General features: G+C 35.9%; 1 protein-coding gene across 3 annotated transcripts in view; it reads right to left on the bottom strand.

Annotated features, from left to right (window-relative positions):
- The window catches only part of LOC131046360 (cytochrome P450 97B2, chloroplastic), a 250436-nt gene that overhangs the window by 43579 nt on the left and 180574 nt on the right, over positions 1 to 26283 (bottom strand). For all 3 annotated transcript variants that reach the window (XM_057980093.2, XM_057980094.2, XM_057980092.2), the window contains exon 11: positions 6431 to 6522. In XM_057980093.2, the coding sequence (XP_057836076.1) occupies positions 6431 to 6522 (92 nt within the window). The remainder of the gene's footprint in view (positions 1 to 6430; positions 6523 to 26283) is intronic.

The raw sequence follows: 26283 nt of genomic DNA, 5'->3' as shown, positions 1-26283 counted from the left end.
AGGACCAATACATTTTGTGAATGTTCACAGGAGAATGTCCAAGACTGGTGGAATCAGGCTGAACAACACTTAGGTGCAAATTGTAAACTGCCCTAGGACCTCTCCTCACATCCACGATCAATGAAACTTAGTAAGAAAAAAATTGAAAAATTGTAATTTTTCGCTTGCCTCTGTGATTTTGTTTGTGGACAAGGGGAGAGTCCTTTGAGTATTCTCATAGGGAATGCACAAGGCCGATGGGATCAGGCTGCACAATCCTTGATGGAAATTCTATACTCCCCTATGACCTCTTATCACATCCCTGATTAATAAACCTTTGGTAGTAAGAAAAAACATGTAAGCTTTTGCTTGCCTCTGTGATTTTGGCTGTGGGCAAGGTGGGAGTTATTTGAATTATCCATAGGGAATGCCCATGGCTGATGGGATCAGGTTGGACAATCCTTGATGGAAATTCCATACTCCCCTAAAACATCTTCTCACATCCATGACTAATCAACCTTAGGTCGTAAGAGAAAACTTGTAATTTTTGCTTGTCACCATGATTCTATTTATGGGCAAGGAGAGAGTTCTTGATAGAACAAAGTAGATCTACTCTATCTAATGTAAGACTGAGTGAAGCAAACTGTAGTTAAGATAAAATGACTTTGTAATGTTTTCTTGATATGTTGTATCTAGTGTTACATTACTTGGACTCAACTCAAACTCAGCAAGTTGATTTTTGACCCACACTTGGATATGGTGCTCAAACTTAGCCGAGACTTGGCAATTTGAAAATCCCATGAAATATATAGACTATCTGGATTTAAAATTTGTATCACACATCCTTCAATAAATAAACTTTATTGACACAATAAACTAATCAAATAGAAGCTACTTTGATCATATACACAAGTATATATTGATGGCATGAGTATAAAATTAGATTTTAGCTAATGGAAATGATATTTTTAAATATATAAATATTGTCAAGGGTATACAAGACTCGTGAATTATGAAATTCATGGCATCAAAATGAATATCAAAACTAAAATCATAAGTCTATGCCTCAGAGGAGTCTACATCACTCATCCCAACATTCATAGTTGTATGGCAAGTCTTGTGTGGAATCTAAGTTAGGTCCTCGATTATAATGTAGCCATGATAACTACTTGTGTATCGGTGACACCAACATCCAAGGGATCTGTTCATGATTTATACTTCTCTACCATGGCTACTATCTCTACCCCTAGTTCCACCTTATGTAGTGGGCACCCCGGAATGCCCAAAAACCATACCAATTGCTGCTAGGAATTTTATCAAACAGTTTGCATCCAACTCCTTATTTCTCCATTTAATGTTTTAAATTCCCTTATGGCTCCGGAAACGAAATGTTGGTTTGTTTTACATGGAATTGAAATCACAAAATATGGACAAGAATGAAACTACAATAATATGCAAACTGAAAATTGAACTACTGCTGATAAGATGTTATTTTCAGATTTTAATAAAATCAAATACATGGCAGATTATCAACTCACTAATTATTCCAGCATTATTGACATAATACTCCAGCAATCATTTTCAATCTTGCTGCTACAGTGACATGAATAGTACCCGCGTGAATAGTAACCACGTGAATAGTACCTGCATGAATAGTGTTGCAGCAATATTAATTTGTCTTCAACAGGTCCAATATCTTCATAAAATCATCTCCTCAAAATGGCATAAGCATCGGACAAGTAGGGAAGAAGATGTGAACAAACATTAAATCTGCCTGTAGCTGGAAATGCACCCGATCTGCCTGATAATGAAGCTGATAGCAATGGATTCCAAAGGCCAAACCCCAGGGGAATGACGTCTAGAATGTCACAAGAGAGGATAGACGTCCTCTAATGCCAAGAACGGAACTGCAACTCCCACATACCAATTCTTCTCATATTCAACATATCTAATGAAGCCACAAACACTTTCTTTTATTCTTTTTCCAAGGGTCGACTCAACTCTCCTGGGCAATGTGGGATAAAAGATGAGCAATATAAAACATATATTAAAATATTCACTTATGTCTCCCTTATAAAATAAATATTAGAGTAACACCTTAATATTTTACAATTAAATTAAATGTTACTTTAATAAAACTTCAAGCATTAAAATGTATTAGCAATCGGACTCCGAATAATGCGAGTGATAGCTCGTCGAAAAGCTCTCACCGAGGAGTATCAAATCCAAACACCAAAACTGGCCTCCACTATGTCTTGCTGACTTACTAAAAATAGTAAGTATGCCTGAAACTGAGTAAATCAACTTCGTTTTGGCCCAAACTGGAAATGACTAGGCCAAAACACCCCAGGATCCCCTTAAACCCTTCGTTAGCCCTCGGGACCATGTAGAACAAGGCTAACGCACACACACTTGGTCAACTGCTAAAGTGGGGACATTACACCTTATCAACCCATGCAAGGTCCTCTTTGTTGAAGACAAGATCCTCAACCTTAGAGATCCAATCCGTCTATGAATCAAGCTTCTTTAGAGAGACAAAAGATAAGTTGGTTCCTTAGATTTGTTTGTGATGGAAGCAAAAGTTGTAATGAACATAAATAAGATCATTCAACCTTTGCACCAACAACCAGTTGTGCTTGTTGGAGTGTATGTGCTCAAACATACATCAATTGTGCTCAAGACACAAAATGCAATCCCCTAAAAAATTGGCACCATATCAACAAACCTTTTCCACCGCGCATTTTAAGTGAGAAGAGAAAAAAACTCAATTTAATTGTTCAACCTTGAGTTTAAACAATAATGTAAAAAAATAGAAAAGTTCTAATTTTTGAACTTAAATTACACCCTTAATAGACTTTACCTATTTGTAATGTCATTTGAGTTGCCTTGTATATGTTTCAAGCAAAGAGATCCCCTTATGCAAGTTTGTAGATCTCAATTTCAAAGATTATATTTGCTCAAAGCTGAGGATTAGGTACCATTCACTCTATGACTATGTAAAGCCCACTTGAAACATCCTTATCGGCCTTGAAATACAAGTGGAATTGAAAAACCAAATTCAAGAAATAGGCATCTACATGTAAGGGCTTATAAAGTTGAAGATGCCATTGTCAATCAATGAAGTCCTATATGGGATAGTATTTGTCCTCAACCCTAGTATAAAAGGATCTAATGGCGCCCTTGGTCTCCATGCACTCCTCTATATAGTTTATTGTGAGCTTCTCTCTATTAGTAACTTGAAGGATGATAACTAAAGTCTTTGTGAACTACAATTATTATTAGACACTAACATAAATAAGTGTAAACAAAAATTAAAAAATAGAATGCAAATATGGATACAAATAGAGTACAAATATGGACTTACCTTTGCGATCTCCTTCATCAAAAGTTAGAAGCTATACTCATTGAAAACACAATCAAGCACATCAACCCTTGCATTGGTCTTAGCATATGAAGATATAGACTACTTGTTGCTAACATACATACATCTCGAAACAACCTTTAAATGAAGTAAAGATTGCAACATAATAAAGCTTGTTGCATAACAAGTTATTTGGAATGAGCCAACTCCTTCTTGTCCATGTATTTTTTCATTAGGTTGAGAACCTAAGCTTGGTTGTATATGCATTTGCAAATGTTCGTACCATCCTCCACATATACTTTGATCCATGGGATTTTTCCAAGATCCTCTAATTTGAGGTCAAGGTAATCAATAGCATAAGCAGTCCAAAAAAGGATAGATGACTATCTCTGAGATGCCTACCTATAACAACATGATTTTGGACCCCAGTCTATGTCCACTGAAACAAGACCTCTCTATAGGATCAGCTGTAATGTCCCTTGACCTCCATCTACAGTTATAGTGCTAATGCTGCCACACCAAATCTTCAAAGGATAGCCATCCATATTTTGCCCCAGCCATGCAGTGCTTTTGGGTGTGAACGCAATTGGAGCTTATTTGAGAGCATTCACACAAAAAGAGAACCAGGTTGACCCAGAAGCACCTCAATGATCTTGTCTTTGTTCAAAACAACCCTCACCTTCGAACTAGAAAGGTGGAGGGCATGTCACATGATTCCATCAACTTGGATAAGTTTGATCCTTATGGTTAATGGATTGTCAATGAACAAGATGATGTCATCCTTATTGATGAAGATCTTGCAGAATTGGAGAGAAGAGCAGCAGAATCAGCAAAATTGGATGCAATGCAGAAAAACAAAGACACTTTCAAAGAAACAATCCATCATTGTTTTGATAATGTAGAAAATTTTAGTTCAAGGCCTAGAAAATTAAGTTACATTAGGAGGGGAAAGAGGAAGATGTAGATTGTATTTGATTTTTTTCATTGTGACATATCATATGTAAACAATTATAAATTTATAATGCTATTATACATTTAAAATTATGAAATTCAAATTTTGAGAGTTTGAGGATCATATGACATGTAATGTTTGAATTATGACAAATTAATAGTCAGCTTAGGCTTTTATGTTCTCTAAATGCATTAATTTCTGTTTTTTTGTGTAATTATAAGTTTTTGTTTTGGCCAAGTCCCAAGAACAAGTCAAAATTTTGGGCTGTTGAGTCAATCACGTCAACCCTTGCATTGGTCTTAGAATATGAAGATATAGACTACTTGTTGCTAACATACATACATCTCGAAACAACCTTTGACTGAAGTAAAGATCGCAACATAATAAAGCTTGTTGCAAAACAAGTTATTTGGAATGAGCCAACTCCTTCTTGTCCATGTATTTTTTCATTAGGTTGAGAACCTAAGCTTGGTTGTATATCCATTTGCAAATGTTCCTATCATCCTCCACATATACTTTGATCAATGGGACTTTTCCAATATCCTCTAATTTGAGGTCAAGGTAATCAATAGCATAAGCAGTCCAAAAAAAGGATGACTACCTCTGAGATGCCTACCTATAACAACATGATTTGCTACATTATCTATTACTATTTACACAACATTCCCCTTACCTACCTTGGCCAAGGCTCCTTTCAAGAATTATTAGAATGTAATGTTATTAGGGGCCATACCCTTATAACTAGGGTTGCAAGATACACCACTCCCCCTCCATAGGCATATATATTTGAGTACTCAGTATGGATTCAAGTATAGATACATCTTGAATACTCTACCTACCAATGCTCTAAATTTACTTGGTCTCCACCCATGCCAGATTTGCAAGGATTTGGGTTTGTAAAAAAGTCGTCTTGCATTTGTAGCAAAGTCGATTAAAAAAAATTTAAATATTTAAATCTCAAATTATGGTTCGGCCAAAACTACTAAAAAAATATTAAAAATGTTTTAGATTCAATTTTGTATAAATAATGTTGAACAAGAAGTAGGGTTCAATGTCCACTGAAATAAGACCTTTCTATAGGGACAGCTGTAATGTCCCTTGACACACATAAATCAAATCTGCAATCTTTTTGTTATTTTGTTTATGTAAATCTTGCAACAATTGGAAATACAATGCAACTAGAGCTAGTGAAATTGATTCCAAAAATGCAATAAACTTTGCCAAACTTAAATGAAACTAAAATATGATGTTTAATTACAGATTTGAATCTGAAATACATTATTTTTCTGTCATCCAGCTTCTGAAATCGGACACTACATCTACTGCAAAAATTCCAACAAGCAGGATGAGCACAAAGTGTGCAAATTACTCAAAAAGCATAGACACTTGCTAAAACCCTACCAAACTTGCACAGTTTTGTCCCAATGCTTGGAAAAAGGGTAAGAGTTGCAAGTTACCAATCAGTGCCAGTCCAAGTTTTCTATATCAGTGCAATTCATTCATGTAAGCAACTGTGATGAGAAAAAGTTCAACGATGTGAAATTGATTGATTAGGTTGTCTTTAGCCACTGCTATTTCTGGGACAGCGACACCATTTTTCTTGTAAGAGCAAACAAATATTGCTTCATCAAGGAAGGGAAATCACACCTAGAAAGATATTATAATCTGTCCACAAAGGACTAAAGTAGGTCAAAGAGACTCAAAATTACAGCATGTTACAATACCTAATCAAGATGTCTAAAAGAGACTTCTAACAACCCAAAAAATGTTATCTTAGAAACAAACTAGGAAGCAATTTAACTGAATAACAGTAGGGCAAGTCCAAATGCATAAAATCTAGGCAAGTCATAATATACAAAAGCCAATAAAGCAAAACAATCCTACAAAACTATTCAAAAATGACATAGGTAACTTTTAATGTTTCTCAAAAGACTACAATATTGCATGTTTATCGTTTATCACAAGCATTATTATTAAAGAAAAAAATATTAACAATAACTGTAATTTTATAACACACAAAAACGCTTTACCCATAGCAAAATGTTGCCTAGAGATTGATGTTTCCTTTCAAGTAACTGAAAATAATAATTTATCCTATTTCAGGAATTTCAGGAGCCAACAACTTTCTAAAAGCATACCAGGTAAAGTATCTGGCTGTAATGCTCGTCTAATCAACAAAGGTGGTTGAGGATAAAGTCTCAGTGCCTCTGCTATTATCAGCCGAATGTACCTGTAGAAGCACAAATAGCAGATAGCAATTTTATTTGACATGACCTTGTATACAAAGAGCACAAAAAAGAAGAAGAGAAGACAAGATTTCAGGTATGTTCCATTCAATGAGTAAATGGTTACTGGACTCCTTTTTGCATAAGTTTTTGGTATGACAGATTAATGGCTTATAACCTGCTCAAAGGTACTGTATAACCTAATCAAGATAAAGTGATGAGCCAAATAACTGGAAAATATTCCTGTAGAAACAATCCCAAAGGTACTGTATAACCTAATCAAGATAAAGTGATCAACCAAATAATTGGGAAATATGCCTTTAGAAACAATCACCCAAAGAAACCATCAGTTTTTTGGTAAAAGAAAATTTGAGAATTAATTAGTAAGAAACATTACAAAAGCCCCAAATGCATTGCCTTGGGATAGATACGGGGAGATATACAAAGCAATTTTTTATAGAAGATATCATTATTTTAAAGCAAAGAGTTTTTTACGAAAGTGCTTGATGTCCTGTAAAATCTCAAAAGGCTAAGTGGCATAGGCATATAGTTACAGAAGATGCTTCAGGAAAAGCAGAACAAATAAAAGAGCATATTACAAAAAGCTACTAAGCCAATTTACAATGTAGTAAATTGAAAGTCTGAATAGCAAAGAACAGTAACACTGAACTCGTAGTGCAAAGATTTCTAAGAGATCAATCAAATGTATAGGCTCCCAGTATTCACGATACTCTCATCCAGGGTGATGAGCAGCCTTTCCAAGGAAGAATGGCAGATTTCCAGATTCATCTTCATGGTTTTGGAGCTGTTGATTCCTTTACTAACATTAGATTGTCTTACTGTTTTTACTATGATCACCACATTTCTAACTCTAATCATTTCCAATAATTCCACTTCCTACTAATTTTAATCTTTTATTATACTTTTTAGTAACATCTTAGCATTCATAATATTTCCTTCATCAAAATTTGAACCCCTTTTTAAAATCATCCGAGCTTTCGAATTGTAAGTAAATGTTATGTGACAATTGTTTGTGTAGTATTTTTGTATCAATCTTATATCATTATAATTATATCCTTAGTAACATATCTCAATTCTAGTATTTCCACAAGATAATTAACTTGAGCCTAACAATATGATAATTCTTCTTAAATTTATAAAAATTCTACTAATGCTATCATTACCATTTTCAAAAAAATTATAACCCTATTAATTTTTGTCTCTTAATTTTTAAGGTTTTAACCATTTGATTTCATATTGTTAATTTCTTTTGTGTTTCCAATAATTCTATATTATAATTTTAATAGTAGAATTTAATATCCCATTCCTAATTTACCAAGTTACCGGTCCTAGAACTGGTTCGGGTTCGGGTTTGGGTTCAAAGTTTTGGTTAGTGGATTCTATCAAAAAAAAATTGGGTTCATTTTGGGTTCATCCATAACAAAAAAAATCAGAAATATATACATATTTGCAGCAGTAATTAAGTTCAAAATACACCACACAATCTCATATATTATTTAATAAACAAAACCACCATAAAAATAAAAATTTTTACAATGTCAATTAGTCAAATTCAAATGTCATGATATATATTAAAATTAAAAAATAATAATGTTGAGTGACAACAATGAACCATCATTGATAAAAATCATCATATGGATCTTCAAAAATATCACCATTGCCATCCACATTAGATGATGTGGGTATTCGTAAATTAGAAGAACCACAAACAATGTTGTTGTGACCTAATCACACATCACCCCATTCCAAATGGAGACCCCCTACTTTTTAGGTCCTCTTGGTCTTTTGGTTTTGGTTCTTTGGATCTTTTCGCAGAAATCCCTTCGGTCCCCCGATTTGCAAATGTTTTTGAAGAATTCTGATAAAGTCTACAAGTGTTTTGAGCAAATTTGACTAAGTTTGGAACCTGTTGTGTCTATTTTAGGGTTTTGCCCTTTAGACTTAGATTTGAGGTTATTTCCTTAGGGTTTTGGAAAATCTGAATGTTGCAATGAAGTCAGAGCCCTTCAAGGAAGCTACCAGTGAAATTTGAGCGGATTCTGAGCACTTACTATTTTTAGTAAGTTTCACTACGTCCCAAATTGGCCTAATTTTGCCAAAAAAAAACTTACTATTTTTAGCGTCACCCTATCCCGGTTTGCCCTAATTTGATGATTTGAAGTACTTACTATTTTTAGTAAGTTTATTTTTGGCAAGTCCATCTTAGGCAGTGGTCAAGACATTGAAGGCAGGGCATTCCTGAAAACCCAAGTCTAAATCCAAAAAGTTGAAAAAGCAAACAGGTGGTTAGAAAAACGGCTAGGTACGAAGTTCTTTCCTGAAGTGAAAAAAGCATGAAAAATCTTTTAAGGCACGAAAAATCCAATTCATTTCGAAAATTTTGAAAGATTGAGCACATATTCCTTCAAGGAAGATTTTCACAATTAATGAGTTGGTGACCTGCAAAAGGAATATTCCGCATTTATGACACATAACTCAAGGATTTTTTAGAAACTTCCATTTTTGAACTCCACATTGATGGCGGGGTCCGTTTGCATGGCAACCGTCATAAGGAGATGATGGTGCATTTATTACATAATGGGCGATTCTTGAATGTAATGGGTACTTAATGCATTATGGGTGCCATTTTAAGCAAAGTGCAATTAGTTAGTAATGGGCATAATGCATCATTAATGTTTATTCCCACTATGTGGCATCTTGTACTTGGAATCTTTTGGTCAAACCCTAATTAGGGGTTGCATGTTCAATCTTAGCCATTGATTGGTTTGTAATCTAGGCCGTTCATTTTCAAGGGGGTTCACCCCTTCATTTGTAAAGGGGGGAGATTGTATGAAATTGTTGCGATAAGCTATTGAAGTAATAAACGGTGATATATTGTTCTTTGATGGTATAACTATACACTTGTGTTATTTTGTAGCTTGAATGGTTTCACTTTCCTCAGAGTAGATTTATTTCAAGCATTTAGATGAACAAGGTTGGTTGCAGTGTTTTAAAGTGAAGATCGCTTGCTCATACCTTTTGTTGATAGATGATTTCTATCAACAGTGCAAGGTTGGACTGATCTATCATTTGTGTGTTCTTAATCTGGATTGTTGGATGAACATTGTTATCTGATGGTGTTCATCAATGATTTAAAATCTTTCAAACACAACCTCTGAAGATTGCACCCGCTTTATGTAGTTGTCTACTAGTGGCGAAGTAAAGTGTGGTTGATCTCATCCGAATCATTGCTGTCTATTGAGTTCTTTGATTTTAGAGTAGCTTTCCTTAACCCTTACTATTTTACTTTCTGCATTTTCTCATTGAAAAGTCCCCAAAAAATAGAACCATTTATTGCCAAATTATTTGCGAGAATCTCCTTGAAGCTATAAATTTGTCTAAGTCTTCTTCAAAGTGCGTGTAAGTCCCCTTGGATTACTAGCATTATCAACCACATGAGCCTATATCCACATAAAGTCGCTAGTACGCAGTCGGAACCTTGGAGTCATCGTATGATCTTTTTACAATATTAGCATACAATTTATTTTGATCAAGAGAGGATAAGGTAACCGTTGTAAAACTTTATTCTGTGTTGGTGTGGTCACAAAACACCACTCAACAAATGCCACTAGCACTAGCATTCTCATGCTCACTAGTTGGCTCATCTTCAACATCAAGTGCAACAAAGTGGGAAGTGGAAGTATCCAAATCAATATGCTCTAGCTCAATATCCCACTTCCTTGAAGCCACTTTGTTTGTGTGTAAGGAGACACAAGTTTGAATGTACATACACCAAGTCCTCTACCTTTTTTGAGTGTAGTTGATTGCACTTTATTGAGTGGATGAAGGAATATGTGCTTCAATTACTCTAAGCTGCAGATGAACTAGCAACCTACTAAGACAAAATTAGAGAGTTGAGAGTTACAAAATTTAAAATTTAACTCATAAATTAATATATAAATAAAATTTAAAAGATGAATTTTTTTTTTATAAAACTTACTTGATATAAAATTTTGATCGCAAGAGGTTGTGTAGGTGTGTGAATGATTGACAATGGAAGTACTACCAACTATGAGTATCAACTTTGTACTTGTCCCAAAGAGCATTAATATAAAATCGTTGGAGGGTGCAATCCACGAACTCAACCCTCACTACGTCCCACATGTCAAGATCAATGAAGATCTCACAATCATACACAACACCCTTAACACATCCAAGCCCTTGCCATTTGAGATAACCATTTCCCTCAAATTATTAATGACAGAGGAAGCTCGAGGAAGGACATTCTCTCGATTCAAGGAACCTTCAAAATCCCTCAGGTTCTTAAGGGACTAAATCTAATCAAATGGAATTGTCAAACTAGACTCATTGTCCATAGCAAAGAGACTTTGGAGGGGTATTCATTAGGGTGTTGTTTCAGGAGTTAGGATTAGAACTAGATGTAGTAGAACCTCCCAAAGTAGGACCTGAAGGAAACATTCAAGAAGCGAAAGGATCATTTGGGTCTACAGTCCTAGAAAACATCGGACTGGGTCTCATAGGCTATAGCTATTTGGTGGGCATTTTGGGTTGTTAAGCTCATTGACAGGCTTAACAACACTCCAACAACCTCAAGGACGGGTAATAAAGGAAATAGACACAAGCACTAATCGTTTAAGTCTATGAAAACGTTTTACAAGATTTTCAAACATTCCAAACAAGAGGCAAGTTCACATAGGGTTCGCCAAAATGTAGAGTAGGAAAACTGAACCGCTACAAAGGGTGGTCGAACCCCTTGAGGAGTCAATTACCTTCTCTCCACTCTGAGTAAACCTTTGGGTTTCTTTAGACTCAAAGTTTACTAACTAGAATGCAAGAAAAGCACAAAATTGCTTGATACTAACAGATAAATGTATTTTGACCACAAAACCTAAAAGCACTAGTCATATAGACCATCTAATGAGCTCCATACGCTTTCTATCTAGGACGCCTCAACCAGCGTGGTGTGTAAGCGTCCCATACAGACAAAGTACAAAGACTCATACAAAAAGTACAAAATGATTAGAATTTAGGGTTTATGTATTAAATGCTATGAAAACACAAAACGATAATGAATAGAATGAAATGTATTAACAAGAAGACAAAGAAGATAAAAAGAAAAGCTCGCAAAGGGTCCAATAAATGTAGCCTCTAGTTGATGTGTGTTGTGACCATTTCACACATCGCCCCATTAAAATGGGGACCCCCTCTTTTTGCTCGGTTTTGCCTGTTTCTCTCTCTGCTTTTAGGGTTTTGAGTCGTCTGGATTAGGGTTAGGCCTTAGGGTTTCCGTTTTGATGATTTTAAGCCAGAGTCCAGTCCAATTTTGAGACTTGTTGAGCATCCTCGCGTAGATGCAATTTTTGAAATAATATAAATTCGTCAGAGGTCGAGTAAGTTTGTCTGGGTTCAGTCAGATTTTGAATGCAAGTCCAAATTTTGCCTAAGTGTTGATGATGAAATTTTGAAATGTTGTTTGAGTGATTTTGACCAAATTTTGGGAATTTTGATAATCGATCCCAGGCATTGGAAATAGTTTAATTTTACCTTGTGAAGTGACTGAGGTCCTAAAATCTTGATATTCTGGCCTATGGAGGTAAAATCGCTCCTGTCCCTCAGCTAGGGACCAGGGCGAAAGTGATATTTTTTATGCATCCTGGTTATTAATTTGTTTCATTTGTCTTGTGCAGGGTCGCCAGGAGATGCGTTTGAACGCAAATTGAAACCTCTGAAGATTTTGAGATTTGAAAATGGCGAATTTTTGGAGTTTTAGGACAAATCGCTCCTGTCCCTCAGTCAGAGACCAGGGCGAAATGTCTTGTTTGGACCATTCTGACTTCATTTTGATCAAGCTAAAACGTCAAGGACGTGATGGAAGATGGAATAAACGTGATGGAACGCCAGGACTTAGTCATTTGCAACAAAAGTTGAACATTTGCCCCCAGGGACAAAAATCGCTCCTGTCCCTCACTGAAGGACCGGAGCTTATTTCTCAAAATTTTACTGTCCTTGCAGGATCAAGATGAATTTTGGATTGGAAGAGATAAAGGGAGGCATGTTCTTTCCAGTGAATATAATTTGAGGAAATTTGCAGACATGGAAATGTGCCAGGAGCAAAAATCGCTCCTGTCCCTCACTGAAGGACCGGAGCTTAAAATCCAACATTGCCTTGTCCTTGCAAGATTTGAACGATTTCGCGATTTGAGGAGGACCAAGGAGATACATCTTATCAGTTGAATATAACTTGAAAATGTCATCATGAAGAAAATGGACCATAGAAGCAAAATCGCTCCTGTCCCTCTCCCAGGGACCAGGGCGAATTTTAGTGGTAGCTCCCGTCCCTCTCTCAGGGACCAGAGCGAATTTCCTTATAAGGCAAGATTTGGGCAAAGATCAAGTAAGTTTTAACTTTGAGGCAAGCAAAGGAGGCGTAACGAATCCATTGAAGATAATTTGAAGATTGCAAGACGCCAAGAGAAGCTCATATTGTCCTAGGCACTCCTATCCCTCTCCAAGGGACCAGAGCGATTTCTTCCTTAGACAAATCTCTCACCAAGATGAAGCAAATTCCATGTCAAGGATGAGTGAAGGGAAGCATGGCGAATCCGTTGAAGATAGTTTTAAGTATTGGCAAAGAATGATTGAGCCTACAAATGCAAGTTCGCTCCTGTCCTTCAGTCAAGGACTAGGGCGAAATCTTAGTTATTTTGCCTTCCCTTCCAATTTTTGATGAATCCAGACCAAGGTACAAGGGGGCAATGATGTTTGGAACGCCTCGAAGAGAAAGTAAAGTATCAAAGACCGCAAAAGTGATGGAAATGCCCAAGTTCGCTCCTGTCCCTCTCCAAGGGACCAGAGCGATTTCTTACTAAGGGGAATTTCTCACCAAGTTAAAATGAATTCCATCCTAAAGATGAATGAAAGGGAGCATGACGAGTCCGTTGAAGATATTTTTAAACATTGGCAAAGTGTGATTGAGCTTACAAATGCAAATTCGCTCCTGTCCCTCAGCCAGGGACCAGGGCGAAATATTAGTTATGTTGCCTTCCTTACAAGTTTAAAATCACTCCAGACCAAGGTACAAGGAGGCAATGATGTTTTGAAGGTGCTTCAAGAGAAACGAAGTTGCAAAGATCGCCAGATATGATGAAATGCCTAAGTTTGCTCCTGTCCCTCTCCTAGGGACCAGAGCGAAATCTCTAAGTATACTTAAATTTTGAAGGCCACGTCCGTTTCAAGTGTTCGAGAAGGAATAAAGGACGTCATTTTACGCCTTGAAGACAATTTGACATCAATATGATGAAGGAATTGCACTATAATGCAAAGTTCGCTCCTGTCCCTCAGTCAAGGACCAAGGCGATATTCACTAAATTGGCCATTTCTTTTAAAAAACCATGTCAAGGCAAGGTCGCACAAGGTCACACAAGGTCAAAAATGTCTTTGGGAAGATGATAAGCAAGGAACCAAACGTCAAAAAGTGATCAACTTGAGCAAAGAGGCAAGATCGCTCCTGTCCTTCAGTCAAGGACCAGGGCGATATTCATAAAATCCATTATTTTCTTTCTTAGATCGCATCAAAGCGAAGTTATACAAGGTTGAAATCGTCATTTGAAAGGTAACAAACAAGGAGTGAATGTTAAAAAATCACAAATCTGAGCTAAAAACTAAAGTTCGCTCCTGTCCCTCAGCCAGGGACCAGGGCGATAATGATCATAAGGGGCATTCATTCACGACATTGAATCAATCAAGCACAAGATTCCTATTGAAATTGCCATTTTTAACGTAAGGGAAGTGATTTTGAACGTCAAAAAACGAGAAATCAAAGCCAAAATGAAGTTCGCTCCTGTCCCTCAGTCAGGGACCAGGGTGATATGGTTTGTACCTCTTTACATCTCCCAAATGTTGGCGCCAACATCATTTTCAAATTATATTAAATGCTAAAAATCGATAAAACTTGAAATATTCAATTAAAATGGGCATTTAATAAGTGCGCACAAGACATTTAATTAATTGATTTCGCCTTTTTTAAAAATCGAAATAGTTATTTACGAAGGCACTTAAATTAATTAATTATTATTTTAAATAAATAGATTGGGGCGCTTGGGTTTTATTTTCTATATTTTAACAAAGTCGGCCTTGATTTTTATTTAAAATTTGTTTTTTAATTGCTTTATTTTCCAAAAGTCGGCCTAGGGGAGATTAAGAGGGTAAGTGCTTATATAAGGGGTTGTGATATTGCATTTTCAAATCATCATTTAAACATTCCTTTGCATGCGATTTGGAGAAGACAAGGAGGAAGTGCGAATTTCATCAAGGAGGTGCGAAATTTCATCAAAGGTAGTGCGAACTTGGTTTGTGGTAGAGCGAATTTGCCATCATCACGTTGAAGACTCCAAGGTGGTGGAATTGACAAGGAAGACGCCTTTGCTAGAGGAGGACCGCATTGATACTTCAAATTTCGATTTTTGCCTAGGCAATTTCCTTATTTTGCATTTTTAGAGTTAGCTCTCAAGTGAGGTATGGCGAAGTCTTCCCTTGTCTTGAATTTTCAATATTGATCTTAAATTTTGAATTTTGAAATTTTGAATTTCCTGTAGCTCAATCGAATTTAGGAAATGATAACTCGAAGACTTATCATGAAGTTTCCTAAATTCAATCTCTAATCTAATCTATATTTTTACATTGCAAAATCTATTACTAATTTTGAAATGTTGTGTAGGTATCAAGATGGCGACTCCAAGCTCGAAAGATCTACAAGTCGGAGGACTCTTCTCAAGGAAAATCAAGCCAGATCAAGGACGATCAAGCAAGAACAAGGACGACCTCCTCCAGCCTAGCATCGACAAGGACGGCCTTCTTCGATCCAGCATCATCAAGATAAGGGCGACCTCTTCCAATCCAGTATTCCAAGGCGAGGTACATCAATCATCCTGCACATCAAGGACACAAGGAGTTAGAATAAGGGTTCGTTGAAGAAGCAAATAGTTCCAGATGAATTAATTAAAGCTAGCTTCTCAACAACATCAAGTTGAATATTTACCAAGTTACAAGTGTCAGACGAGGTAGCATCCTAGTCATCACTTCTCCAGTCAGTGTGGTCCACCTCAGCATGTCCAGATTCAATGTACCTAACTCATGGAAGGTGGCACAAACTCCGATGTACCTACCCCGGCTATCCATTGGTCGATTTTTCCAGAGAGGACATGTGTCCAAGCAATACAATTATTTCATTGATCGAGCATTAAATGTTATGTAATGGTTGTAACAAACCCTAATTAGGGTTTTCATTGTAAAATATTGGCTATTGATCTCGAATTGATCTAAGCCATCGAATTGTATTGAGGGCACTATATAAGCCCTGGCATTTCATTTGTAAAGGCATTAGGCAGAGAGAGTTAGAAAATAGTTAGAATAGTTAGGAATAGTTGGAAGCAATTAGAGTAGAGTAGAGAGAGAAGGCAAAGATTGTTGCCAAGATGTTGTTGTAAAAGACTTGTAACTTCATTGAAGAAATGGTGAAATTTATGGGTCGATTCGACAATTTGCATGGTCTTTATACTTCTCATATTTGATTTCATGTTATTAGATGAGTGGAAGAAATGTGCTTGATTGATGGTGAAATTCGTATATCCATACTACTAGCAGTTTGTTGATTGCAGACTTGCCTTGCGTAGTCAACTGGAATCGTTCAGCTTAAGCCTAACTTCAATTGTCGCTTCTTCATCGATATGCATCAACCTGATGGTGTCTATGCTTGCAGTGATGATTTGAACATCATAAAGCTTTCCTTCGAAGATCGCACTAGCCTTGTGGAGATGGTCCTGCGATGTCAAAACAAGACTTAGTTAGAATTCCATCAAAGATCATTCATTGCTCTTACATTCTTAGTATTAAGATTAGATTCTTTCCTCGCCCTCGTCTTTTTTTTCTTTTTTTCAAGTCAAAGCTAGTGAGAGCCTGTGTTCCAGCAATATTCAAAGCAAATCAGAAGTTCAGGCATCAAATGTAAGTCCCCTTGTGATTCCAGCAAATCACATCGTACCACAGAGAGCTTATCCACACGTAGAGACCCTACATACAAGAACCTTGGAGTCATCCTGATTGATCCTTTTTTGCGATATCTTCAGCAATCAGAGGCTTTATTCAAGAGAGGATAAGGTACCCTTGGGTATTTTATTTTGTGTTAGGCAGTGTACAAAATACACGTCAACAATGTGACGCTTCACTTTGACAAATCTGCACAAAAACGAATGGAGACGAGAATATTGGGGCTGTGATTTAGAGGTCTGCTACAGTTAGACCCGTTAGCCTGTTTGTCCTTGATGTCAAGTACTGTTTTAAGATGCAGAAGTTTAGTAATACATACCTTTGCAGATCACATCATTGGAGTTGTTATATGTAAAGTTCAGTGCAAATTTGAAGTACTAGTTCTTGATGGTTTATCAGTCATGTACAAAGCAAGTGTATTACTCATATTTTGAATATTTAAGTAGAAAACATCAGCCGGAATATATAAGCCATCTCTTTCCAGTTTTAATAAACCTGTAGTGAAAGTGGATGTGTCTTTCATTATTGGTGATGAAATCCGTTGGCTGGGCGGTCCACATCTGGTGTCAATAGTCAATATCAATTCATATGTATGTTGGCATTTTAATAATTGGTGGAGCCGGATAAAGTATTTGATATACTTCCAACACGACAACATTAATCAAATGGTGAATGCATGGCATATGTATCCAATGGTGTATGTATAGACCTAACATTCGATATCAAGGTTTCTTATTTGAATACTCTAATAATTTGAAAAAGACGAGATTGTGGATAAAAGGATGCTATTTTGTTAGCTGATGGTAAGCAGATCTGGCTATTCTTTGTAGAGAATGTATCAAGGATAGTCCTAGATTATTTATAATCTATATACTTCAGATTATCCTTGTTTGTAAAGTAGGAGTTCAATATATTGATTGGTTGTAGAGGTTATAACCAACGTGGCAGTTGCAAGATGGTTAAAACTTCCTAACCAGTGGTAGTTGAAACTACTTGACCGATGGAAGTAGATATGTTATATATTGCTTGTGTTCAATAGTAAAAGAAACAAGAGGACCATGAGGATGTATTAAAAAAGGAATCATTCATAAAGATTTGTATAAGATGTTCAGTAAAAAATATTAAGAAATAAATACTGGAATCTGAAGATACGATACAGCCATAGAGTTCTTTCATTGAGATTTCAAGGTGTGTAATGCTGTTGTAAACAAGTGAGATTGTTTACTGTGAGATGTTGTGACTGGTGGTCAGCATCATTGAGTTTAGTGATTCACAATACTTTGAGAGAAAAGAAATGGTATGTGACTGAGACAGAGGTTTGAAAGTATGCTGCTGTTACAAAGAAGAAGTTCCTGTACAATGGAAGTGATGTATCGGTAATAGATTTTGTTGAAATTCAAATCAAGTTTTCATTGAGAAATCATATTCAGTTTGCAAAGGTTATTACAGATTTCGTTTTGTTAAAAAGAATAACATTGTACAGGGTATCTGAAATTTGTCTATTTTTACTTTAGATTATAATTGTTTGTTTATACATTCCAAATATTGTGAAGTGATACTTCTGAAAAAGTTGTGATTTGTGATTTGGTACCGAGTTGGTGCTCAGGCTGTTGACTGGGTGCTCATATTTGAAAGCGTTGGTGCTCTTAGAATTGGGGTTTGGTGACTCCTTAGGGTTGGTGCCCTTAAACATTGTAATTTAAGTTTTAACTGTGAGGCTGGATTAGGACAGTAGATCCTAGCAACATTTCTCACCGTGGTTTTCCCATCTTGGGTTTCCAACTAATCTCTTGTGGATTGGTTTCTTCATGTGGTGTATCTCTTAGATTTTAGTTTGGTGCTTTCATTTCATAATTAAGTTTATAAGCTTTGAATAAGAGTTGAAGTTTTATTTACAACTGATTCACCCCAGCCTCTCAATAGTAAACCTGTGCTCTACAAGACCCTCATTTCAGTGTTTCCACCTCCACAAACAGCCAAGATTGATTGATTGAAAGATAACAATGAGAATACAATAAAGAAGAGACACAATTGCTATGCTTTCAAAGAGATAATTAAAAGAAAAGAACAAGCAAGGGAGGAAACACTCCACTTCAACAAGAAGTTGGAGCTTGCTGGAGTGAAGACAAGAACGAAACCGTCAAGCAGACAAATCTTCAACAATGGCAGTAGTGCAGCAAATGAGCAAAAGATGGTGGACAAGATGCAAGAAAAACCAGCTGTGAGTATGTTAGAGAGCAAAAGAGAGTTCCCAAAGATCGATTAGAGCCCAAAGAGAAAAATGAAAGCAAGAAGGCAAGATAAAGGAGATTGAGAGATGCCCCGACTTCAATGGACATGGAAGGAGGCATTACACTACTAGAATTAGCAAGTGTAACGTCTAAATGGCCACCTTTGGTCTAATATTTGTAGGATGAACATGTGGCGTGCGAATGTCTTTGTGATGTGCACTAATACCAAAATAAAACAACCCGCATGGTTAGGAAACTAGGCAAAATGGATGACAAAGCAAGCTTAGTGAGTAGATGAGGTAGAAACTTAATCATCATCTTCGATTCAACTTAAAGTGGAGGTGCCATGTGATTTGGAATTGCACAGGGTGCAATTCATGACGTTACACATATAATCAGCTCTAAGGTAGTCAGTGTGGATCCTAAAAAAATCAAAGCAATCCTTAGATGGCCTCCACCCAAAAATCTTACACAGTTGAAGGGGTTCTTTGGGTTATGTGGCTTCTATAGGAGGTATGTCAAAGGCTTTTAACAGTTGGCTGTGTAATGTCCCCTTCTTAGTAAGGAGTAATTAGTGGTCCATTGGCCAATTCCGGAGACTCGTAGGCTGATTGGAATGAGGAATTAGGGTTTCCTATTTTCTAGGAGGATTCTTCGCAGTTTTCAGGGATGTTCTGTCTGGAGTTTGGCAAAAAGAATTGAGGATTCCTTCTGGGTTTTTCGAGAGATTCACGGTGGTCTAACATGCATTATGTTCCAAAGTGATTTCTGAACTTACTATTTTTAGTAAGTTGGTGGTAGCTGACTAGATTTTGAGGTTTTTCTGGGTTTTTCGAGCTCTCTCACAGGGTTCGACGAGTATGTCTTTCGGAGATATTTTCACGACTTACTATTTTTAGTAAGTATCAGTTCAGGCAGAGTTATTTGTGGTAGTCTTTAGCAGAGTTCCAATCTAGTCCAGAATTAGTATCTTCTGCACTCCAGTTCATATGGTTGATTTGGCAGCAATCAGTGGATGATTTATAATTGTTTAATTAGATATTATCACTTTATGTAATGTCCCTACTAGTTAGAGATCACTAACCTGCAAAACAGATTGTAAGAATACAACGAATATACATATATATATAAATAATCTAACTTGCAATTTAACTTTAAAGTATTTAATTAACACTAATCATAATTCTTATCTAATAAAAAGGATACGAATGCCATACGGAGATATGTCCTTAGGCGGCTGTGAAGCTCGCCTTCTTGGAACCCATCTTGGTTCCAAGCCATCTAAGAAATCGAAGGTGAATTCGATTCCTATTTTGGATGTAATTTCTTACACCCAAGCCATCCAGGAAATCAAAGTTTAATTCAATTCCTGTCTTGGATGTAACTACTTACACCCAAGCCATCCAGGAAATCGAAGGTTAACTCGATTCCTGTCTTGGATATAACTTCTTACACCCAAGTCATCCAGGAAATCGAAGGTTAACTCGAATCCTGTCTTGGATGTAACTTCTTACACCCAAGCCATTCAGGAAATCGAAGGTTAATTCGATTTCTGTCTTGGGTGTAATTTCTTACACCCAAGCCATCCAAGGAAGACCATATGTCAATTCCTTGCCTTGGACAATGCATCTCATCATCCAAGTCCATCAGAGGGGATTGGCCAGATCTGTCTCTTCTTGCATGAACTTAGTCAACCAAGCCATATATATGCATATAGATATTCAGTATATATACTGCCTACCAAGGATTATCATAATCCCTCCATTAGACTAAGAGAGTTTCCTCCCTATAGCCTCCATCATGTAATCACATTTATATTACATTTTGCATTTTATTACTATTTTCCATTCCATAATCCACATTTACGTATTCCTAAGTTAACATGTATTCCCTAACATATATTCAGAAAAATGTCCATTATCCCATATTCAAATTTATTTCTTAACATATATTCCTACTATTCATTGATATTTATTACTTATGTTTATACATATCTAAGAACGTTTCATTAACATATGTATTCAAATGTTCATTATTTATATTCATTAATATATATATTAAACTATTCATTATTTATATTCATTAATATATATATTAAAATATTTATTACTTATATTTATTTACATCTACATTCTGTGACATCCCTTACCATACTAAACAATTAATCTTGTTCTGATTCATTTATAAACCATTTACATATTTATTAATTACTAGTTATATGAATTATTACTAATCTCTAAAAGTACTGTATTAATAGTAATTATGATATTAATATTTATTATTATCAATATCCATATTTACAATATTTATATTATTCCTTATTCTGATTTGAATATCTATATATATATATATATATATATATATATATATATATATATATATATATATATATATATATATATATATCTTATTATATAAATTATTAACACCACCACTGCCTAAAAACATTAGTTATTATAATTCTGGCTGTAAGAGCTTAACACCACCACTGCCTAATTACCTTAGTTATTATAATTCTGGCTGTAAGAGCAGACAGACTTGACACGTGTCAGATCTGGTCTGCCACAATAAGGAAATTAAATGACTGTCATACGTATTGCAGTCTACATAAATATTATTATTAAATTCTGCATAATATCATTATCAAACTTCATATATCCAGCATACGTATTAAGCACATCTTTTTCCCCCTATTCTATATTTCTTTTTCCTCCTTATATCTTTGCAATTAGATTGGATGCCTCCAAGAGACATGTCCGATGTCTCTTCCTAAACTCATCTTGTATTGCTCCAAAATTAATCGATTGTAATTGCTTAATCAGTCATCAATATCCTTATTGGTATTAACATGATCGCTTGTGTTATTTCTTGGAAACTATACCGTAGCGGTGTCTTTAAAAGGAAACTATTCCGTGAACTTCCTTAGAGAAGAATCGACTCCTTAATCAGATGACGTCAAAGATCATTTATGCCATCCGTATTAATCTTCCACGATGCCCATAAAATAATAAATGGTATGCTTTCATCCTATCTGAAATGTATAAACTATTGATTGTTTATACTTCAAGTCTTAATCGAGTCTTTGACCAATGATTGGGCTAGTGCACATATCGTATATCCAAAACTAGATGATTCTTCCTTTGACGATCAAGGTAAACTTATGTGATAGAATCATTATGACACTTGAATGATGTGATAGTGTTTCATTAAAACATTTTATGAATATCATCGATTAACAAATATTAATTAATTAATAATAATTGTTATATTTATTTCATTATATCATTTGTATATAATGAATAAATTAAAATATTAAATTAATAAACAATTAACAATATTTTAATTGTTATATTTAGGTCATATTTCTTGGTTAGGAAAAATATGATGATTAAGGATGGGGCATGGCATAGAAAGAATGCACCTCCATTTGTGCTCTTTGTAATGTGCACCTTCATAAATAATATTTAATTAATGAATTTTAAATAATCATTCATTAGTAATTATTATATTAATTAATAACAATAATTTCTTCATTTAGGGTCTCTCTCTTTCTCTCCGTATATATATAACGATCCAGGAGGGGGCATGACACTTTATTCTACAGTTTAATATTTAATTATTTCACTGATTATTTTGGAGGAATGACTTAGGAAGGAGAACATTATATTATTTATCCTAAGTCACATGTTTATTTTCCCTAAGTAATGGCATAAAAAATGAATGAGTTTTATGCCTTGTAATGTTAATGTTATAACATGGTGATTTCCTTGGGAAAAGTACGACTAGGAAGATGGGAAAGTGGACGCCATACTTGGAGGGGTACATGAAATGAAATGAAGTGAATTTCAAATGAGTTTGGGCACCAATTTGCATTTGAATTTTTGATGGAGAAATCTATAAATACAAGGTGTTGTGCATATTGCACACCCCACCCCGTCTTTGCAATAGGGGACCCCGTTTTGTTTTACTTGGTGAAATAGAGCGAAAGCCATCATGGTTGGGCTTGTCAAAGCCTTCCATGGCCAGTATTGCGTTGAGTGTGGGTCATGTGCACCTTGAAGATTGATGTGTTTCCTTAGAGCACCTACAAGTGCCAAGATCTTAATATTGTGAAGTCATAGAGGCCAAAATCACCCATAGGCCCGAATTTGACAGAAGGCGAACAAAGAACACAAGTTCAAACTAAAAACTTACAAATCGGCCCAGCAAGCCAAAATGAGAGGAAAAATGCCAAAATGCTAAGCAATAATGAAAATCTCTAAGGCTCTAAAATCGGCCTTTCAGATTGAAATATGAGATAGTTTACAAATCAGCTTCAAGATGCCGAAGTAATGGGAGTGTAAAAATCGCGCAAAACACTTTCATAACCCGAGAATAGGAAAGAAAGAGTTGAGTTCACGTTTTAAGTCGAGTAGGCCGAAAACATCAAACTCTCAAAATCTTCAGTAAGCCTGAAGTCGCGCAAAGGGCATTTGAACAAAAGTGAATCAAAATTCGCACAAAGAGATAATGAAAATCTCTAAGGCTCTAAAATCGGCCTTTCAAACTGAAATATGAGGTAATTTACAAATCAGCTTCAAGATGCCAAAGTAATGGGAGTATAAAAAATATGCAAAACACTTTCATAACCCGAGAATAGGAAAGAAAGAGTTGAGTTTGTGTTTTAAGTCCAGTAGGCCGAAAACATCAAACTCTCAAAATCTTCAAGAAGCCCAAAGTCGCGCAAAGGGCATTTGAACGAAAGTGAATCAAAATTCGCACAAAGAGAGCAAAATGCCCAAGTTCAAAACTCACAAATCGGCTGAGTAGGCTGAAATACAAGCAAAGGGCTCACAAAATATGTAGAAGGCCGAAAACTTTAAAACTCCTAAATCATGCCATTTTGATTCAATAAGCTGAAATCTTTTAAAAGACCAAAATCGTGAAAAGAAATCATTTTGGCCGAAAAGTTCAATATCTCCCAAATTCGCATATTTTCTCTCCAATGGCTGAATTTCTTATTTTACCTACGAAGCCCGAAATTTATCAAAAGGGCATTCTAATAAGTGATATATTTTGGTCAAATAACTCGAAACTAGGGAAGAAATCGTGCAAATCGGCTCGATTAGCCGAAATTCAAGAACAAAAGGGAGACGTTTAAACAAAAGAAAATCGCATGTTCCTTATGAAATGTTTGAATTTTGCTAAGGTGGACATTTTGAAGGTTAATTTGCAAGTTTACGTTCGCTCATTTTCTTCAACATATCAAGGGTCAAATTTTATGAAAGAGGTTCGTTTAGAATAAGGTCGCGCATTTAAACTTAACATCTCGCAGTTCACCTCTCAAGCCTGAATTTCGTCTGAATTTTGGGAGTGAATCAAGATGAAGAATCAAGATTTCACGTTCAAGGAAAAACATTTAAAAGATACATCTCACAAAGAGCTTATCGAGCTCGAACCCCATAGGACGGAGCCCAATGTCACTTTAAAATTTAATGTTTGTTAAATTAATTTAATTAATTTTTCAAATTGATTGTTCACAGGAAAACGACATCAGGAGGAGCTAAATTGACGATCAAAGCTAGGCGTTGAAAGTTGGAGGAGCAAGGATGTAGGATCGCACTATAGAGCAAAGGATCAAAGCGATGAAGCATTCAGAGGCGTGCCGCTGGACGACAAGTTGGAGTCCACCACCGAGACCAAAGACTAAAGAACATTCAAAATGCTACCGAAGTATGCATTCTTCAGAAATGCGCAACTGGAAGAAATTCCAGAAATTCAGTTTCTAAAAAACTGAAATTGTTTAATGTAAAGCTTCCTGTGAGCCCCACTTAAAATATTTTGAAACAAAGGGGAAACAAGTCGGTTGTGGACAACTATTCCCAACCACCAAGAGGACCGAATTAATGCCAAACAGTTGTAGGTAGTTGGAATTGTGGTTGAAGGGATAACTAGGAATTGAGTGTGCATGGGTTAAAGCTGCTAGCTTCTAGAAGGCAGGTTGCAGTCAATCCTGACCACCGGTTCGACATGTAAAATCTATAAAAGGAAGGATGCCTCTCATTGTAAAGGGTTAGAGTTTTGTAGTTAGATTTTAGAAGTTAGAATAGGTTAGATTTTAGGAATAGCATAGAGATGCTACATAAATTGTTGTAATAGGCAGCTGAAATCAATATATAGACATTGATTTGGTGTTTATCATCTTGTTTTCATTCTGTTTGCATGGTTTCTTTCAGCTAGTTAATTTTAGAGAGCAGGGATTTTAATGGTGAAGTGTGGAGGGGTATTTGATTGTCATGTCCCCTAATCAATTCGGGGAATTGGATACCTGTTTTTTATTGTTTTTTTATTAAGAGCTCTATAATCAATACACATTCGAAGAGTTCCATCCTTCCTTTTGACCAACACTACTGATGAAGCAAAAGGACTAGAACTAGGTCTGATATGTCCCATATCTAATAATTCCTTAATGGTCTTCTCTATTTCATCTCTGAATGTTTTAGGGTGTCTATAAGGAGTAGTAATTACTGGTTTAGCACCTTCTTCTAATTCAATAGTATGTTCAAAACCTCTATCAGGTGGGACTCCTGGAGGAATATCATTAAAAACCAAATGATGTGAATCTAATACTGTTAACAAATCAGCTTGATAAGATTTAGATTCAAAACTTGACACCTTGTTGGAGATTAAACATTGTGCTGACCATGCCACATCTCCATGTCTGAAAATAGCTTCCATTCTTTTCGCACTGACAATCTTGGGTCCACTGTTAGACATACCACGAAGGACAACTTTCTTATCATCAATTTTAAAAGAGAATTCCATTCTTTTAAAGCTCTGTGTATATTCATCTAGTGTTTCCATCCACTGTATGCCCAAAATAACATTAGTGTCAGCCAGATCAATCACATAGAAATCATCTGTAACAGTGTAACTGGCAAGAGTAATATTCAATTTAGGAACTTTATGAGTGCTAGACAAATTAGTTCCACCTGCCACTCTAACATCAAACCCCTCATGTTTTTCTGTCTGCAAACCACGTTTTTCTACGAGTGTTGCATCTATAAAATTATGAGTAGAACCACTATCAAGCATAACAATCACACGTTGTCCATTCAAAACTGAAAATATTATAATGTGGGGTTCCTGTCATGGATGCTATTACTCCTTCTCTTTGTTTGGTACCTGTTTCTGATTCAATGTTCTGTGGTGCTCATTCTATGTTAGGATCAGTATTCTCGTCATCTTCACTGTCAGACATAACCTCAATATAATGAATTTTCTCTTTCCCTAAACATCTGTGTCCAGGCTGCCATGCTTCTCTACAACTGAAACATAGTTTTTTCCTTCTGAGTTCTTCCCTTTCCTCTTTATCTAGTTTGTTTTTAGGGAAATCATCTTTGTTAAAAAGTTGTTTGTCTTTTTCCGGTTTAGGAGGTGGTCCTTTATTAAACATTTTTCCTTTGGAGGATGGTTCCAATTCTCTGGCCC

Source organism: Cryptomeria japonica, chromosome 8, assembly GCF_030272615.1.
Source record: "Cryptomeria japonica chromosome 8, Sugi_1.0, whole genome shotgun sequence".
Classification (NCBI taxonomy): domain Eukaryota; kingdom Viridiplantae; phylum Streptophyta; class Pinopsida; order Cupressales; family Cupressaceae; genus Cryptomeria; species Cryptomeria japonica.
Note: the sequence above shows the minus strand (reverse complement) of the source record. Positions and strands in the feature narration are given on the sequence as shown.